We start from the raw sequence: 19,969 nt of genomic DNA, 5'->3' as shown, positions 1-19,969 counted from the left end.
TTAATATATTCATTGTATACTTGTTAGCCACAGAACCTTATTTTTCCACTCTGTGCCTCAGTTTCACATTGTCATTCTCCTCCTCAGCTCCCTTTAGATATTCACTTTAGAGAAGTCTCCTATCCTGAAAGTCCAGTTCTTCCAGAATGACTGGAGCCTCCACATTGGTGCATATAGAAAACCCCCTCACACAGATCCATATCTACTGTTTGACTCCCACCACCCCCTGGAACACAAGCTTGGAGTTATCACAACACTGCAACATAGAGCTGATAATGTACCCACCAGCTCACAGGCCCATGGGGAAGAACGCAAGCACCTGAGAGGCGCCCTCACAACTTGTGGCTACCCCAGCTGGACCTTTGTTATAACGGCAGCTGCCTCCAGAAAGAAAACCAAAGTGGTTGAGAAAGAAAAAGAAAACAAGAGGAACAACATAGTCATCCCATATGTGGCTGGGGTATCAGAGAAACTCAGGAGGATCTTCAACAAACACTGCATCCCTGTGTATTTCAAACCCGGTAACACAATCACACACACAGAGACTAGTACATCCCAAGGACAGAACACCACACACCCACAAAAGCAATCTGGTTTATGCTGTCCAATGCAACGAGGAATGCAAAGATTTCTACATTGGAGAAACAAAACAACCACTGCATAAACGCATGGCCCAACACAGCAGAGCTAACTCCTCAGGCCTGGACTCTGCTGTCCACTTACATCTCAAGGAGAAAGCCCACTCCTTTGATGACAACAAAGTCCACGTCCTGGACAGAGAGGACAGATGGTTTGAAAGAGAAGTAAAAGAAGCCATCAATGCAAAAGTAGAGAAACCATCGCTAAACAGAGGAGGAGGTCTGAGACACCACTTATCTCCAGTTTACAATGCTGCCCTTTCATCCCTACCCAGGAAATTCAACAATCTAACCTCAAAGAACAACTGTTCACACATGGCCTCCTGTGACTCCAACGACTGTCGCCAAGACTCAATAGAGCACTAACGAAACCTACTTCCCGCCAAAGACTGCCACTCTAACGACGGTCGTTGGCACTTGCAGCACAAAGGGTTTCAGTGACATCATCGGCCTTGAGAGAGGTTAAATACCTGGATCTCTCCACACCAGCTAGTTGGACCAGTCCCAGCCTGGTCAGATGCGTACATGAACTGATGAAGCCTCTTGGATGAGAGATGAAACGTCTTCCAAGACAAATAACCAAGTCCAGTTGCTTTTGACTGAAATTGCTTTGGGGATAACGATGACCTGGACCAATGAGAACATTCACAGGCGCATTTCCTTCTATTGAGTTTCTTATGAAGAGAACACACTAATGGTCTTTTTGTGCACGCTTCCTCTCAGCTCACGCCACATGTCGCCTCCATAAAATGTCAGACAGGAAGCAGACACGCTGTGTGGCAGACGCCTGGGGTCACTTGGTGGGGGACTGCCGTGTCAGGGCTGCAGTCTGTGACAGTGACTCCCTGTGGACACACCACCTGACTCACTCAAAGGTGTTAAGACTGAGAGGTTGTTAAAGGTCTTTCTTTCTCTCTGCATCTCTGCAGCAGTCTGCCTTTAGCTTGAAGGAGACTCTCACTATGGTTACAAAGTATCAGCCTCTAGTTGATGCTGTCTCACAGCTTGGTTATGAGTACAGGCTGCATGTGCATATCAGTTGTGTTTTTGTGTTGCTTCACTTCTCATGAGCAGTCCTAAAGGGTGGATTCTCAATGGCCTTCGTACAGCGTCACATTATTCGCTGCACGCTTCAGTTTGGAGCTCCCTTCTCTGTCTGATATTTCAAAATCAGTTGTTTTACATAAAGGTTTGTTAGTATTGTGAGATAATGAAATGTTAAATCCTGAGCAATGCCTTGAACTTGCCTCTTATTTTCAAGAGATGACATAATGCAGATGTTTGAATAAAATAGGTTCAATACCATAAAGAAAAGGGGGAAGTAACTTTCTTTGTGTACAGAGAATGCTTGTCTCACTGAGGATCTCTCTAAAAAGTGATCAATGCTGCCCTCAGCTGTATGTATTTCTCACTTACAACTACGGACACCACAGATACGAGGAGGATAATATAATTACGTGCAATAAGCAGAATGAAAATGGAAAGGTAGCTTGATTGGCTTATGATTCAAGTCAAGCGGTGTCCTGTTTTGTGGACATGGCATCATTTCTGGGGCTGACTGCATTCAAGAGGTAATACTTTTATTATCTTGACACCAATTAAAGACAGACATTAAAGAAATCACTTTCATTTAAAAGCTTCTTTGTGGGTTTCTTGGCACAAAAATGCAATTAACTTGGTTTTTAACTTGATAGTTCCATACTTTCTCAAAGTGACGGGCACATTTTCATGAAATATTCACACATTTTCTAAAATAATAAACCCAAAAATCAACTTTATACTCACTTATTGAACTGCACACAGCCCTACAATTAACTACTACTACTACTACTACAAATAATAATGATAATAATAATAATAATAATAATAACAGATGATTAAATTGGTCAACAAAGACTAATTGCATTTTTGAGATTCATATCAAATAATTAAAAACAAATAGGCTTGTATATGATTTTAGAATGAAAATATATAAGAGACATTTACATAGGCCTAGTACATTTTTATTTTTAAAACTCATAAAAGACAAATTAAAGATGATTAATTTTCCAATATTCTAATTCAACCCCGAAAATCTATTCTCCTTGGAAAACTGTCGCCCGTCCAAAAATAATCGGTCTACTTACTCGCTTTTTTCTGGTGCTTTCAGTCACAGGAGGGGGGAAATGGTACAACGTGCATAGATATAATTATTATACTGTTTTATATTGATGAATACATGGACCTCGAGTGAATATTTGTTTTTATTTAATGTCTAAGAGGAATAATTCTGAGTTATATACATTTATCCACACGATGTATGAGAGCAATAATAATACACTAGGAAATTAAATAAACTAAATTAGAAATTACGTTTTTGTGTGTTTGTTTGTTTGTTTGTTTGTTTTCTTTTAAATGGGGTTTTCATGGTTTATTTATGTCTTTTTTAGTGTGATTTGTTAAAAAATGGGGAAAAAACACTGCATCTTTAAATTATGTATGCTAGAATATACAGTATGTGTCCTTGAATAGATATTGATAGATATATGAAAGATATTCACAAAAAATAGAAATAAAGTACAAAATAAAAATATGTAAAATATGAAACCTTTTTCTTTTCTTTTTAAAATTTGAATTATTATATTATTATATTGAATATAAAAAATCTTTAAAATAAATAAATCCAGGCATACGGATTTTTAAAGAATATATACATTTTTTTGCTTTTTTTATTATTATTATTCTTTATCAACAAAATCCATATACAAACATGTATATATATATATATATATATATATATATATATATATATATATATATATATATATACATATATATATATATATGTATATATATATATATATATATATATATACATATATATATATACATATATATATAATTAAAAAAAACAGTAAAAACATACAAATAACATCAATAATTAAAGGAAAATAAAGGTAGGGGCCTTTCTTACATTGATATTCTTCAATAATTTAAATGGTGCGGAACTGTACTTGAGGTTACTTCCTTCCACATAAAGAGAGGACGGACTTATTTGGCGGTGACACACCCAAAGCTCTTGCGTTTCCGGCCAGCTCAGCGCATCAGCCCTGTGGTGTTGTCACTTTACAGCCTGTCAGACTCTGGTACCGGTCACCTGTAAGGTTCATACGCGGGCAGAAACACCTGGACCTCGCGCAGAGATGGTGCTGCTGACGATGATCGCGCGGCTGGCGGACGGACTGCCGTTAGCAGCTTCAATGCAGGAGGACGAGCAGGTTAAAGGAATCAGCTTTTTACTGTTAGGCCTCTCTATATGCACACAGAGCCGCCTTTTATTTACCTAAAGCGACTGAGTCACTGCTCAGAGCGCTCCCAGAACAGGCTGACTCAACCCTGACCTTTATTCAGATGCTGCTACTCACTCCAGTGTCGCTCTGCTTCACCTGTAGGTTTTGTGAGGCTGCACAGTCATACACGAGGTCTGCAAAAATCCTCTAAATATGCCTTCTATGGCAAGCAGTTTTTGTATAATTAATAGGTAGACTTGATATGTATTGCAGATATCTGTAGTTCAATTCCTCCTAGTCAAAAAATATCATTTCAGGTATCCACAATGACATTCTTGCAAGCACTAATGCCTTCACGTTTTCTATTCTTGTGTATTAGGCTTTCAATTATAGATCTGGATTTAAGGGGTCGACCGATATGGATTTTTTAGGGGCGATGCCGATAACGATTTTTTTCCCCCTCAGCCATAGCCGATGACCGATACGGACTGTCTATTTTATATACTTGAAGCCTTTTGCTCTACTTTTGCTCCCTCCGTTTGCATCATAAAAATTACACAATGATGATAACAAATGTTGCAAGTCTCAATTTAAAAAAAAGAAAAAAAAAGGAAGATTTATTGAACTAAAAAAAGGCGTCTCCAGCAACGCGGCGATGCCTGTGGACGCCTGTCTGTAAATAATTCTGGGAAAAAAACTATCGGTGAACGCAGCAGCCCGCATATTCAGACGATATTTGCGTTTTTTAGGTGTATCGTATCGGCTGATAATATCGGCCTGCTGATGTACGTATCGGGGCGATGCCGATACTGATTTTTTTCCCCCCTCAGCCATAGCCGATGACCGATACTGACTGCCGATTTTATATATGTGGAGCCTTTTGCTCTACTTTTGCTCCCTCAGTTTGCATCATAAAAATTACACAATGATGATAACAAATGTTGCGAGTCACAATTTTTTTAAAAAAAGGAAGATTTATTGAACTAAAAAAAGGCGTCTCCAGCAACGCGGCGATGCCTGTGGACGCCTGTCTGTAAATAGTTCCGGTAAAAAACGTAGCAGCCCGCATATTCGGCCGATATTTGCGTTTTTTAGGTGTATCGTATCGGCTGATAATATCGGCCTGCCGATAGTACGTATCGGTCTATCATAGATAGCCAGAAATAAATTTTTTATATATATAGAATAAACATTCTGGACATCTGTAATGTGATTTTTTATAGAACTCCCATTTCAGACATCTACAATCAAATTCTTTCTCACTGTTACCATTCCAGATATCCATAAAGTAATTTTGACTCATCAGAACACACATTCTGACGAGTCAAAATGTCATTACTTCGTAAGAATTACATTAGAGATATACAGAGTGTTGATTTAAGGCCTCTAAAATGTAATTGTGGATATCTAGAATTAAAAGTCTAATACATATGAATGACAAAAGTGACGTAATTTCTACTAGAAAGAATGTCTTTGTGGATATCTGAAGTTGTCATTCTGACTAGTAAGAATTCAAATTTGACTAAGAGAGGTGGTATTATGGATTGAAATGTAATTACAGATAGATATTACAGATAGGAGTGTGATTGGATTAAATGTTAAAACCACTCTTCCCATACAACTTGCTCTGTGTCAGGTTTGATAGCGTAATGAAGTCAGTCACACCAGATAAAGGGCATACATTGCCTTTTTTTCCAAGTAGAACATTTCAGATTAGAGCCAGATCAATACATATTTCACATTTTAGCGTGTCTGTATTTATGTTTATTAGCTGATAATTAACTAGAAATTGTTTAAAAACACATGTGGGACAAAATCAATGTCTCCATTCCATCATTTATCGACCAGCGGGGGGCTCACGTGTTTATTTTTCAACTGTAAAATGATTTGCTCAGTTAGATATCTTGAATTATGATGTCTAATACAAAATTAGGAGATTATATCAAAAGTATTTGTTTATGTTATGTGTCAATGTTAAAAGATTTATTCCGTCCATGGACTGTATATGAATATTGACGACGCACTGTACAAAAGTGAAGCCAAAATAGGCCAAATAACAAATCCTACTATGACGGAGGCGCATCCCGCCTAAACCTAAGCATCCAACCAATGAAGGTAAAGAGTACTAGCCAATCAGAGGCAGAGTAGGGTTGGGCATGCTGCTATAGTTCGATTCTTAATTTATTAACCCAGATAGGAGCGCTGCAATGTTGTAGTTTTGGAGCCAGAGTCTGAGCTCTAGGGATCAATCTTGATTCAATCACAGCTGTCAATCATGACCTTTCACCCCGTTTTTATAGCATGTTAAGTAGCAATAAAAAACAAACATATCAGAAAAATTAACATCTGAACAAACATCAGCATGATGAAAACTACCTTTCAACAATTCAAATTCCTCTTTGGGTAAATAATATTTGCGGTGTACTTTGAGTCTTTAAGTTTTGCCCATGTCGAATCAACTAACATGGAGGGGGCGGGACCAGGCACCCACCACACCGACTTCCTGCTTGATCCAATACTGAAGTGCCAAAAACTGCAGTTCTCCGAGTGTCCACTAGGAGTAGTTGCACAATAGAGCAGTTTCTCCATAACCCCAATGTTAAACAGGCCGTTCTCACAGCAAAGTTAAACCTGTTTAAGGTCTGGTACAAAAAAACATTCTAGTCTGTATGTTTAGGTCATATCTCCATGACAACACTGAGGGGGGTGAATTTCTTTGTACCAGGCTAGTTTTTATTTTATTGGAGGTTAGAGGTTATGAATAATTAGGGGCGTGGCCTCTTGAGTGAAGCTAACCACTGGCCCTCACTTTTCCTCGGAGGTAAACATCAGCCAGACGGACGTATCTCCCTCCCCCAATGTCACATCAACGCCCTTTTTTGGTGAGAGGAAAAGAGGCGGAGTCAAAGTTTGATGATTGGATCAAGTTGAGAGAACGGACCCCGACGGGGATGCTACGTCCATGTTTTTTATACAGTTTATGGGCGGGACTTATGACCTGTACTGTGGTCAGCCGCCAGGGTCGATCAAGATCCTTTGGCTTCACTTTTGTGGAGCAATCAAGCCGTCCATTGTTATATACAGTCTATGATTGCAGTCGGTAAATTGTTAATGGATTTTTTTAAACTCCCAAATTAGACTGTCCTATTATGGAGTCCTGAAAATGACTTAAGTCTTAATAAATAAATAAATAAATGCGTAAATACAAGAATAAATAGATAAATAAATGCCTAAATAAATATCAAAATAGATAAATGAAGAAAAAATGCTGAAATAAAAGTAAAAATACATGAATGAAAATAAATGAATAAAAGAATAAATAAATGCTGAAAGAACTGTATAAATAAATAAATGAATAAATAAATGTTTGACATTATTTCTACATTTTTGTTCACTTACATTTATTTCTTTATGTATTTCTGTGTCCATATGTTAATGAGTTAGGAGGTCCTATTTATTCATGCATTGATTTATTCATCTATTTGACCTAATCCTGTATTTATTCCTGCATTTATTTATTTATTTAGACTTAAGTCATGCAACGACCTTAGTTGTACTGCTTGTCTGTCTAACTGTCGAAGACACCGACATAAAGTAAACACTCGAAAAATGTAAAAACAGATGACATTGTAACATGTTGCGTTATTATGTTTGAGCATGACTTATCAGGAGTCTAACATCTTTCCCTCACTCTCTTCTTTGCTTTCGTAAAGGGAAGTGAAAAGGTTTGTTGTGTCTCTGCTCTGTGCTTCAACATCATACGTGTGTCTGTGATGCTACAGTGTTGCTGTAAAGAATCTGTCATTTGCTACAGTCAACAACACCCAGCAAATAAATACCATCCAACACCCAAATGCTGACCATAAATGATTTACCGCAAACAGCTGGAGTGGCTTTAAACATTGCCCTCAGTCTCAGTTGTGGCATCACACTGCTGAGTCCGTCTGTAGTCTTTTGTACCAACTACATATTTCCATCACACTTTACAGAGCAAGAAATTAACATTGGTGGCTGCTACTTCTGTCTGGCATGTCAAACACTTAATAAATAAGTATCCACACTTATATTTTTGTCATTTACTCTTCTGTTGATCAAACAGTGACATTTGCTTGTGAGCCTATGCAGGTGTGGCATACAAAAGTCAATTTCTTGCCCTGATGAAAACCATATTTTCTGTGTGAGGTGTGAGCGAGTCGTGTGGTAACTGCTGTTGTTTTTTCACCTGTTCAGTTGGGTCGGGACCTTCAGCAGTATCAGAGTCAAGCTAAGCAGCTCTTCAGGAAACTCAATGATCAGAGTCCCACACGTTGCACATTAGAGGCTGGCTCCATGGCATTTCAGTGAGTTTCAACAAGAATGTGAATACCGTTAGAAACCTGTTAAATGCACAGTGGCACAAAGTGCTAAAATAAATATAGAATACATGTATTTCTTTCATGGTTTCTTGACCGATTATTTTTCATTTATATGTTCTCCTTGCAGCTATTTTATAGAGAAAGGAGTGTGCTACCTGGTGCTGTGTGAAGCCAGCTTTGCTAAGAAGCTGGCCTTTGCTTACCTTGAAGACCTGCAGGCAGAGTTTCACGAGCAGCATGGAAAGAAGGTCCCTACAGTTTCCCGGCCCTACTCCTTCATTGAATTTGGTAAGAAGAAAAAGAGAGCAGGAGCAGGAAGCCTGTGAATGTTCTCATTTGTCCAGGTCACCATTATCCCCAAAGCAATTTCAGTCAAAAGCAAGTGGACTTGTCTAGGAAAGAAACAAATAACCAAGTCCACTTGCTTTTGACTGAAATTGCTCTGGGGATAGAGCAGGTGCAACCGAATAAAGGCTGTTCACGCCAAGGATGATAACAGTAACAATTTCTATTTCTATTGGGATAACTTTCAGAGCGATTTGACAATAGAAAGACTTACAGCCATTCCAAATCCAGCCCAACACGGCAAGATGGATGACTGAGAGTTGTGTCGGATGTTATCGTCAAACTGTTGGTGACTGCCATTAACGGCTTATTTTATTTGTGCCGCTCTCTCACCAGACACCTACATCCAAAAAACCAAGAAGTCGTACATCGACAGCAGAGCGAGAAGGAATCTGGGCAGCATCAACACAGAGCTCCAGGACGTACAGAGGATCATGGTGGCTAACATAGAGGAGGTGCTGCAGAGAGGAGAGGCTCTCTCTGGTAAGCCCCTGTTATCTCAGGTCACTTCAGGTCAAACCGATGCAGTGCGGCCTCTCCCTGAATATTAAAAGTGGAGAGGGATGCTCCTCATATTAACACTGTGATCCTCATTTGAGGTTGTCCTTTTCTGTGTCTCTTTCTCCTCATTTGTTTTAAAACCCCTGTTCCCTTTTCCTCCTGTCTCTCCTCCCTGCAGCGCTGGACTCCAAGGCCAGCAACTTGTCTAGCCTGTCAAAGAAGTACAGGAGCGACGCCAAGTATCTGAATACCCGCTCCACTTATGCCAAGCTGGCAGCCGGTGGTGTCTTTTTCATCATGCTCATTGTCTATGTACGCTTCTGGTGGCTCTGAGAGAGAAAAGAGAAGAAGAGGACGGAGGTGTTGCAGTGGAAAATGAGCTGCACAGAGTCGGCAGACACTAAGAAAAAGCTGTCACCTTTGACTAAAAACAGGATCCCTGCTCTTAATAAGACTTTGCAGACATACCGCCACCCTTTTTGTTCTCGCCTGTCCATGGATGTGTAATCTGAATATAAATGATGTCATAATACATAGTTCTATTATTAACAATTATACAGTAATGCGCTAGTAGTAGCCCAGGAGATAGGTGGATAGGAGAAGAGGAAATGAGTGAACGTGTGTATGTGTTTGGTGGCTGATTGCTACGTTTTTGAAGGTGATCGGTTCGGAAGTGTGGAGGGAAAATGAAGGGAAAAAGAAATGTCCTCTTATGTGAGTTTCCAAAGCTGTACTGTAACTATGACAGGGCTGATTTAATCTTGTGTAATGTCTAATAATACATAAAAGAGCAAAAACAAAACATAACTTTATTTATCCTGAGCACATCATATGGGTATCAGCATCAACATTATAGTCATAGTAGTGATGGCCTGGACAAGATACAGTATGTACCACAGTTACAAATAATTGGCTAACATGACATTCATTCTTTTAGTTTAATCAGCTCAGCAACAAATAGAATTAAGTTGTTTTTTTATTGCATGTAAGCCTTGTAAAAATGAATCTTCACCTCTGTATAATTTAGCAGATTTTTATGGGAGTCATTGACCGTATAAGGGACTGTACAAAAATGATTAGGGGGTCAAAAAGTGGGAGGGTAATGTATTTTTTCTTTTTGCTGAAAGTAGTGTAATCTGACGTATTCAGCCTTCCCTTAATATTAGAGATAATTATTTATTTTAAGGAGGAAGATTTCTTTTTTTAACTGGGATCAAATAGTTTAGTGATAAAAGATGATAAAGGTGCCCTTTGTCACAAAGACAACAGTCCTCTCAGTTTTTTCATATTCTTCCCATCACAGTCAACAAGGTAATATACAGTATGTCACAATAACACAGGAAATATTTGTATTTATGAACTTCAAGTAATCCTGATGAAATGATCTCTATGAGCAGTACCCCCCCCCCCCCCATCACAACACAAAGTGAAATGTGTTTTAAGTTTTTATAATTCAAGTTTAGCTGATTAGTTAGTACCTCTTTATTCTACAATCGAGAATAGCAGGAATATTCATAGGAGACAGCCCAAAGAAAACTATTACTGACTGTTGTTTTTTCTTTTAAAGTGAACACAATAACTTTCGTGCAGCCCATAACCTGACCTCAACAGTTTATCCAGACTCCCTGTATACTCTCTTGCACCGTGACTGTCAGCACCTTTCTTCAAGCAGGCGTATTTAAAAAAAAAAAAATAATAAAAGATATCTGGTTGGGTCCCTTTTATTTTGTATAAAGTTTCCACTTGTAGACTCAATTAAAAAAGTGGATGCAGGCTGAGAGAAACGGGTGCTCACGGCTGGAAAGGACACCTCTGTTTTTGTTCTGTCTGCTATCTATAAATAAAATAATTTGCAAAAAACACGCTTCATTTCTGTCATTTCTTGCATTATGAAATTCTGACTGTTGGTTGAGCCATCTATGCAGAATACACATGCACCACTGCAGCACTTTATATTATAATCAGCCTTCGTATGGGTGCTGCAAATCCTTGAAAACACTTAAATTTAAGTTTGGTGTTTTCAAGGTTTTAAAAGTGCTTTGGATTTTGAATAAAGTGCTTGAAACTGCATGAAATTCGTGTGATACAGGATGACATATATGATAGAACAGAGAAAATAAGATCTGCATAATTGAGAGCCTGAAAACATCATTTTGACTTCTTTTAAATTACTTGGCGGTTCAGATTATCAAAATACTTGGTGATTATATTTCTGTCCATTTCTAAGTTGAGTTAGTTCTCCTTTCATTTGTCACCCCTCTGTAGAAAGTTGTCTCAATACATCATGTTGATTACTTGTCGGACAATAACATCTAATTTAATGTGAATGATGAACAAGTGCAATAATAAGTGTACTGAATACTGAGTAATTCAATTCAATTTTATTTACAGTGCCAAATCATAACAAAAGTTATCTCAGAACACTTTACAGTATAGGTAAAGACCACACTCTATGACTTATTTATGATTTACATAGACCCAACAATTCCCCCTTGAGTACACAGTGGCAACGAAAACCTTTCCTTAACAGACAGGAACATTGAAGGACGGACATCTGTCTGCACCGGTTGGGGAGGAAGAAAAGAAGAGAGAAAGAGAGAAGAGACAGACAGGTGGAAATAGAGAGAGACAAAGACAGACAGAGACAGACACAAAGACAGAGAGACAGTTCCAGAGTTGCAAGCAACCACCAAAGTAACAGTAACTATAATAATATCTAAAATTATTTGAATATTACTTATATGTCATGGCAGTTTATATAGTAGAATAGTAGAAACAAGCACAGCTAAAGTGATAAAATATGAAAATGATAATAATTATGGTGGTAAATATGATCAATGATGAGTAGTGGTAATAACAGCTGTGATACAATGAGATATAGTACTGATGATGTTTATGGTTGCAAATAGTATAGTTTATAAAACTAATGATAGTTTATATGAGTAACAGTAATAACAGCAGCAGCAGGAAGCGTCATGCAGGACCACGGCAGCAGGCACCACCACGATCAACAGAGACCTGGAGACGACAAAGCACAAAGACAGGAGTTGAATTACACTTTTGTAACATTGCATGTATTTCTTTAAGTTTTCGTTGTAGTATGTTGTGCAGGTGGCTTGCACGTGTTCCAAAATGAAGCAAGATGTCAGAGAACTGATCTTTATTATTTTTTGGGTGAGTTCAACCATTTATAATATTTAATGAGCTGATGTTTTGCACTTAAAAGTTGATCCTGCTAAGTAACTACTTAGGTGCAGCAAGGTACTTACATATGAGGCCATTTTAATGTTTTTTTTATACATTGTAGCCACTTTTGTAACATTTCATGTATTTTTTTTAAGTTTTCGATGTAGTGTGTTGTGCACGTGGCTTGCACGTGTTCCAAAAATAAAAACCATACGTCAGAGAACTGATTATTATTTTTTTATATTATTTTATTTTTTGCGTGACTTCAACCATTTATAATATTTAATGAGCTGATGTTTCACACATAAAACTTTATCTTAATAGTAAATACACAAGTGCAGCACTGGAACTTACATATTATGCCATTTTAATGTTTTTTTATACATTGTAGCCACTTTTGTAACATATATGTTTTTTTTGTTTTTTTAAGTTTTCGTCGTGCACGCGACTTGCATCTGTTCAACACGTGACATCGGATCATGTTTGGCCGTCTCCCATTGGCTGCTACTCAAGTGAAGGCGCTTCAGTGTCTGGAGGTCACGAAGCTCGGCGGACGACGGAGGGTGAAGACGGAGCAATTACGGAGGAATTACCGTATCATATCTCGGTTATTACCGTTTAGTTTAATATTATAAGAGAAGTTAATGTGTCGTGGTAGACATTTGCGGTGGTTTCAGCTTATTTTGGTGAAAGAACAGGACCCGCAGATGACATTCACCAGATCCGGACGACGTCGAGTCTTCACACTCGCTTTGCCGAGGACGGTTGGAGGACGGTTGGAGGAAAACGCAGCATATTTTTCTTGCCAGGCGGTAAGTTGCTGTCAATTTAACACCACGACGCATATGGACCGTGTTTCTTTTGTGACTTTGTTATGTAAATGTCCGTGTGAGATAGCCAAGTTTGGTGTGTTAGCGTTAAGTCAAGGTTAGGGTTAAGGGCCTAGCTGCTAGCTGAAAAGCTACTATGCTGCGACCGTAATGGATTACAAAATGGCGGCCGAAGCGTGTACTATTTCTTAACATGCTAATGCTTATTTACGTGATGCTAATGAACCACACAGACATGCATTTATGAGAATGTGCAGTACGTTGTAGAAAAGTTAAGATACATCCAGTTGTGAGTCCAACTATGGTAAATTAATTTGACGTGTCTGATTCGCTTTGGACTGGTTACAGATGCGCGTGTTGTATGTATATCACATTTATATTAAATATATATCTCAGGATTAAACATGACTTGAGTCTCACTAAATACATAAATGCATAAATAAGTGTATGAATACAAACAGGACTAAATAAATAAATGCACTAATAATTAAATACATTAATTGAAAAATAAAAAAGGCATAAATAATTAATCACATCATTAAATAAGTAATTCATAATTAATACATGCAAAAATTAATGTATTAATAAATTAAGACATAAAAAGTGAATAAATGCTTTACATTTATTTCTACATTTTTGTTCACCTACATGCATTTTTGTATTTCTGTGTCCATGTATTAATGAGGCCAAATAGTCATCCATTTATTTATTCGTTCATTTATTTCAGCACTTATTTATCTATTCCTGTATTTTTATACACTTATTTATGCTTTTATTAATTTATAATTTTTTAATTTTTATTGATTTATGCATTGATTTATTTATTGAGACTTAGGTGATGTTCAGTCCTCTCTAATCTGTTGACAATGAAATAGAAACGGCAGACGGTGCAGTCATAGCAAGAAGCGCTTTGCTTCCCTCCGGTGGACAATGAGGGGGACTACAACAAAAACATTGTTTTGCATAAGTTGTTTGAGAAACGCTTCCGAATGGGATGCATGTTTTAAAACAACACCAAGGCTATTGATTAAGCATGTTTTTAAGAGTACCTGCAGATATTTCAGATATTGTCAAGCAACACTCATGGTTTAAGTGTCCAACCTATTGTAACTGTAACGCGTTTTTAAACACTTCCGGGTAACGTGGTTTTCAGGCCTCGTTGGCGCAGTAGGCAGCGCGTCAGTCTCATAATCTGAAGGTCGTGAGTTCGAGCCTCACACGGGGCACATGTTTTGCTTTTTTAATGGTCCACATGTTTTATTAGAACACATTTTGGGTGAGCATAAGTCCCGCCCATGCAGTGACTTCCGGGAGACACCATGGGACCCCAGCTCCGCCAAATTTACAATGGTGTACACTACAGGGGAAATGTTGGGTCTATGTAACTGAACCACTGAACAATCTCATATGAAAAATGATCATTTAATTCCGCAAACAGCATACTGTATGTGTAATCCAGCACAGAAAATTACTGGGACCAGAAAATATTTGTTCCATTTCAATAGATATAATATTTTCCGTGGGGTCTACTGGAAGCCGTACTTAAGGGACGGGACTTACCAGGCCCATGAGTTAAATATCAATAAATTAATAAATAAATGCTTAAATAAATGAATAAATAATTGCATGAATAAATGGGACATCCTACCCCATTAACACATGGAGACAGAAATACATAAATGTGGGTGGACAAAAATATAGAAATAAATGTAAAGCATTTATTTGTTTCTACATTTATGTATGCACTTATTAATCATTCTCTGTATTTATAAAGTGATTTATGCATTTATTAATTCATTCACTTATTCATGCATTTATTTATTATTTTATGTATTTATTTACAAATTAATTTTTGGCATTTATTTATTCCTGTATATATTTATGCATTTATTTATTGAGACTGAAGTCATGTTTAGTCCTCAATAGGCAATGGTGTATACTAGGGATATTTCATTGTATATTATATTATATTTCAATTGTATTAACACAGACAGTATCGTTACTTATTGTTATATAACAACCTACGTGAATCGTTTAGATCCAAAGAGAACATTTTTTGGGGGGGGGGGGTGGACGGGACATGGAGGAGATTATCAGTGAACTGCGGACGAACGATGGAATATTGCCTGGTCCTTTGAGCAGAAGCCTGTGTAAAACAATGATTCATGGCCCTGTTGGCCGATGTTGACCGCTGTCCTCTGTCCATCTCAGCGCGTCCAAACCCGGCACGCTGGTGGACTTGCTCCATGCGCTCCCGCTACGCTCTTCTCCGTGGGTTTCTGAATCCTCTTGGCAACAGCTCGCTAAGCTCTTCTCTGTTGTTCTGTTACTTTGCAGCCATATCGGTGTGTAAAGAGCACAAGTCGATAAGGTATTTTAATAAAAATCATGCTAACTTCAACACCACTTTCCCACTGAACTGTAAAAAATACTCTGCATTTACGTTAACGTTCATTTGTGTCAGTCCAGTTTTTGATGAATTAACTAATGTTTCATATGTGCTTGTCAGCCTGGTAAAGTAATTAGTAACTGAAGTAATCAGATAAATGTAGTGGAGTAAAAAGTAGAATATTTCTGCTGATTTGTAGTTGAGATGAAGATTAAGGGAGCATGTCAATAAAATACTTATGTAAAGGACAGGAGCCTCAAACTTTACTTTAGTCCAATAATTGAGTGAAAACCTCCGGTTAACAGGTTTGTTCTTTTAACAAGGATTGTTTTTTGACAAGCTTGTTGCTTTGAGTCGGCCTATCACTACTACCACTTTGATCAGCCGTTATGCTGCTGCACTTTTAGGCCTATTGCCACTATTTATATTGATAAAATAAAGACAATATATGCTCTCCCGTGTCACTGTAGTGTTTTACAATATCCATTAATGTAACGCACTTATATTTTCCGGCCCCTCATTTTGGATTATTTTCTTCAACCAGCCTCAATTCCAAATTAATTGAATAGCCCTGCTTTGATATACTGTATATATTCATACTACATCTCTGAAATTGCATCAGATTGATGCTTGTCGGGGGAGTATGCCCCCCCTCACGTTTTTTTACCCCTGACCCGTTTTCATGCCTGCTCTCTGATGCAGGGCTGTTGTATCTGATTCACTACCACGTTTAAAAGTGGCCTGATTAAAAAATGCCAGATTCGATGCAACTTGAATCGAGTGCAGATCACTTGAAACACTTTTAACATAGCCTTTGTGACTCTGATGCCTTTGTCTGTCTGTAGTAACGAGATGTTATAAAAAATTAAGTATTTTCACCATTTTTCAGGCCCGGCTAGCTCAGTCGGTAGAGCATGAGACTCTTAATCTCAGGGTCGTGGGTTCGAGCCCCACGTTGGGCGCAGATATTTTTTCTCTTGTATTCAATTAATTTTATTTGAGGTGCCAAATCTGGAAAGAGAACCTGATCCAAATGCACGAATCAGACAACAGAGACACAAGTTTTTCATATCAATAGTGCAACAGAACTGCAAGGGAGAGGTGGCGTTTAGTAGTACTAGTAGTGAGTTACCAGTGAGTGTGGGCGCTGTATTATCTGCACACTGTCTTGCGGGAGGTATGTAAGCATTGGTGGTTCAGTGGTAGAATTCTCGCCTGCCACGCGGGAGGCCCGGGTTCGATTCCCGGCCAATGCAACAAGTGTTTTGTAAATGGATAACTTTTGGACTATTTATACTTTTCTTGGCCTGCTTTCTACCATCTATTAACAGACTCAGAAACTGGTGAGATGTTGGGAGGGACCAACGACTTAGCAACGGGCGAGATGTTGGCAGAGACCACCGACTCACAAACTGGCAAAGGCGTCTGCAGGCACCACCAACCCAGGAATTGGTGAGTCGAGACCACAGACCCAGGATATGGGGATGGACCACAGACTCGGCAGAGACCACCAACTCAGGACCCGGAGTGAGACCACTGACTTGGCAGGTAAGGTATCCGCAGAGACCACCGACTCGGCATAGACCACCAACTCAGGATCTGGCGAGAGACCCCTGACTAGGCAGGTGAGGCATCAACAGAGATCACCGACTCGGCAGAGAACACCAACTCAGGATCTGGTGGGAGACCCCTGACTAGGCAGGTGAGGCATCCACAGAGACCACCGACTCGGCAGGGAACACCAACTCAGGACCTGGCGAGGCTTCCGCAGAGACCACCAACTCAAGACCTAACGAAGTAATGGCATAAATAACTGACTAAGGATCTGGCAAGGTGTCAGGGATTGTGTGCATATATCCGACTCAGGACCTGGGGAGAAATCAACAGAGACAGTTTTATAAATGTGGGTTTTATGGCAATCAGAACTCAGGAACTGGCTAGGCGTCTGCAGACACCACTGACTCGGCAGAGACCACCGACTCTGCAGAGACAACCAACTCAAGACCTAGCAAGGCATCTGCAGAGACCACCAACTTGTCAGAGACCAGAAACGCAGGACCTGGTCAGGCTTCCGCAGAAAACACAGACTCGGTGGAGACCGCCAACTCAGGACCTTGCCAGGAATCTTCAGAGGCCATCGATTTGGCAGAGACCACCAATTCAGGACCTGGTCAGGCATCTGCAGAGACCACCGACTCGGCAGAGACCACCAACTCAGGAATTGGCCGGGCCTCCACAGACACCACTGTCTCCTCAGAGACTTCTAACTCAGGACCTGGTCAGGCATTGGCAGAAACCACCCCTCGGCAGACACCACCAACTCAAGCAAGGCAAGGCTATGGTAGACCACTGACTATGGACCTGGGGAGAAGCCAGCAGAGACCACCAACTCAGTAACTGGCAAGTCGTCTTCATCCGCAAAGACCACCGATTCAGCAGAGACCACCAATTCAGGATCCGGGATCCAGGATATTATTATTATTTTGAAGTTTTTCTGTTTCCTGTGTCTCGCGTCTGGGCAACGTCACTTCCTCAATCCCCACACGCGGCATTATTTAGATTCTGAAGATGCCACTGCTGTGGGTTAGCGTGAATGTTAGCGTCAACGGCAACTAAGAAAAATTAAAACAAGTCTGACACGGAGAAAGGGACCGATGGCCGGGATTGTCTTTAGGAGAAAAAGAAGAAATGACATTTGGGCATTTGATGAAAAGAAAATGGAATGGGTTGTACAAAAAGATGGGGAGAAATGCGGCCACATAATCAAAGGAAAAAACACCACAAATCTCAAGAGACATCTCAAGGCATCCCATAATGAAATTGAGGTAAGTCAAGACATTAACGTAACGATGCTGTTTTAGAAAGCTCATGCAACATGCCAACTCACGAGGCTACGGTTAATGTGTGACGGATTTTAACGCTAGCTTTAGCGTTAGCCACTGGAGCTAAGAACAAGTGTGTGTGACTAGCGTGTGTATGTATATTTGTTTGTGAGAGAGTGTGAAGTGGGTTTTTAGTTCCTACCTGAAAGACTCCTTCTATAAGTGCACTTAACTTCTCCTTGTTAGCCAAATACTTTCACTAGTTTTGTTTTTCACAGAGCAATCACACTGAATTGAATTCGGCATCAACATGACTTTAAATGACTTATTCTAGACCCGTACATGCATGGAAACAAAATATATTTGCATTATCATGCCTCCTGAAACTATTGCTTAGACTACTTCTGTTTTCATTATGTAACTTAGACTTTTTTTTCTTTTATGACGATCGAGTCACTCACTCAATAGGTTGATTTACTAAGATAAAAATCATAGCAAGGATTTATGCTACTTAATATTTACAACAGTTAGATTTTCCAGAGGCGGCATCTGTCCTGACATTGTATCTATTCCTGTGTTAAATTCCAGAAAAGGCCTCAGTGAAGCAAGTCCAGCCCAAGAAGATGGACAAGCCAACTAGTGCTCAAGATTTCTTTGCCACAAGGATGTACAACAACAACTCCCCAGAGAAACAAACCAAAGAGGAGGGGATAGCGCAGTGGATAGGCCGCACAGGACTAATGTCGAAGATGAGGAGTTCATCGCCCCATGATGGCAAAAATGGACAAAATGATGCTGTGCCAAAAACACATAAAATTTTAAACTTGATTGAAAACATGTACAAAAAAGAGAAAGAAAATATCAAACACAACCTGGCCACTGCATGCAGAATTGCTATAGGGTTGGATATTTGGACAAAAAAGGGGCTTACAGCATCCTTCCTGGGAGTCAGCGCATGTTACTTCAACCCTGAGGACAACAAGGCTCAACACAAGCTCCTGACCCTGAAGGAGATGGTTCACCCTCGAACCGCAGAGTCAATTAGTACACTTTTGGAGGAGTCAATAGCAGAATGGGGAATCCCCAGAGAGAAGGTCCTCACAACAATTACTGACAATGGCAGCAATGTGGTGGCTTCTCTCCACAGCCACACACATACAGGGGTTGCCACAACTTCTGAAGAGGATAGAGAGGACCCCATGCTTTGTTCACATCATACAGCTTGTAGTGAATATGGTCCAAAAAGAACCCCAATCCAAAGGCTTTTGGAAAAAGTGATGCACTTGGTGAACAAGTTTAGGAAGTCATCTGTTGCCACAGAGAGGCTACTGCAGAAGTGTGCTCTAGTTCTGGTAAAAGAATGTCCCACCAGGTGGTCAAGTTGCTTTGCTATGATGTTGCGCTGTTTTGAAGTCCAGCAGCACCTCACAGCTGTGGCTGAGTCGGTAGGGTTGGGATAGCCTGCAGCCTAGCGAGTGATGTTTTGCCTGCAGACTACCCTCAGATGTTGTGTCTGCAGACGGCCACTAGGGGAGTATGTGAGCATTGGTGGTTCAGTGGTAGAATTCTCGCCTGCCACGCGGGAGGCCCGGGTTCGATTCCCAGCCAATGCAACATGTCTTTTGTAAAAGGAT

General features: G+C 39.6%; 1 protein-coding gene across 1 annotated transcript; it reads left to right on the top strand.

Moving 5' to 3' along the window:
- The first annotated feature begins 3,713 nt into the window (after nucleotides 1-3,713).
- Nucleotides 3,714-10,917, top strand: sec22bb (SEC22 homolog B, vesicle trafficking protein b). The gene is made up of 5 exons (XM_083911349.1): nucleotides 3,714-3,895; nucleotides 8,138-8,247; nucleotides 8,390-8,550; nucleotides 8,944-9,090; nucleotides 9,287-10,917. The coding sequence occupies exons 1-5, from the start codon at nucleotides 3,821-3,823 to the stop codon at nucleotides 9,439-9,441; spliced, it is 648 nt and encodes a 215-aa protein (XP_083767475.1). The 5' UTR covers nucleotides 3,714-3,820; the 3' UTR covers nucleotides 9,442-10,917.
- Nucleotides 10,918-19,969: the final 9,052 nt, after the last annotated feature.

The sequence above is a fragment of the Echiichthys vipera genome (genome assembly GCF_963691815.1).
Source record: "Echiichthys vipera genome assembly, chromosome: 3".
Lineage (NCBI taxonomy): Eukaryota > Metazoa > Chordata > Actinopteri > Perciformes > Trachinidae > Echiichthys > Echiichthys vipera.
This window is presented reverse-complemented; position numbering and strand designations above follow the sequence as displayed.

Bases quoted from the DNA above. Each gene is read 5' to 3' on its own strand.
- sec22bb (XM_083911349.1), top strand. From the start codon at position 3,821: ATGGTGCTGCTGACGATGATCGCGCGGCTGGCGGACGGACTGCCGTTA. The intron at 3,896-8,137 runs GTTAAAGGAATC...TCACCTGTTCAG, and splicing joins CAATGCAGGAGGACGAGCAG to TTGGGTCGGGACCTTCAGCA. The intron at 8,248-8,389 runs GTGAGTTTCAAC...TTCTCCTTGCAG, and splicing joins GCTGGCTCCATGGCATTTCA to CTATTTTATAGAGAAAGGAG.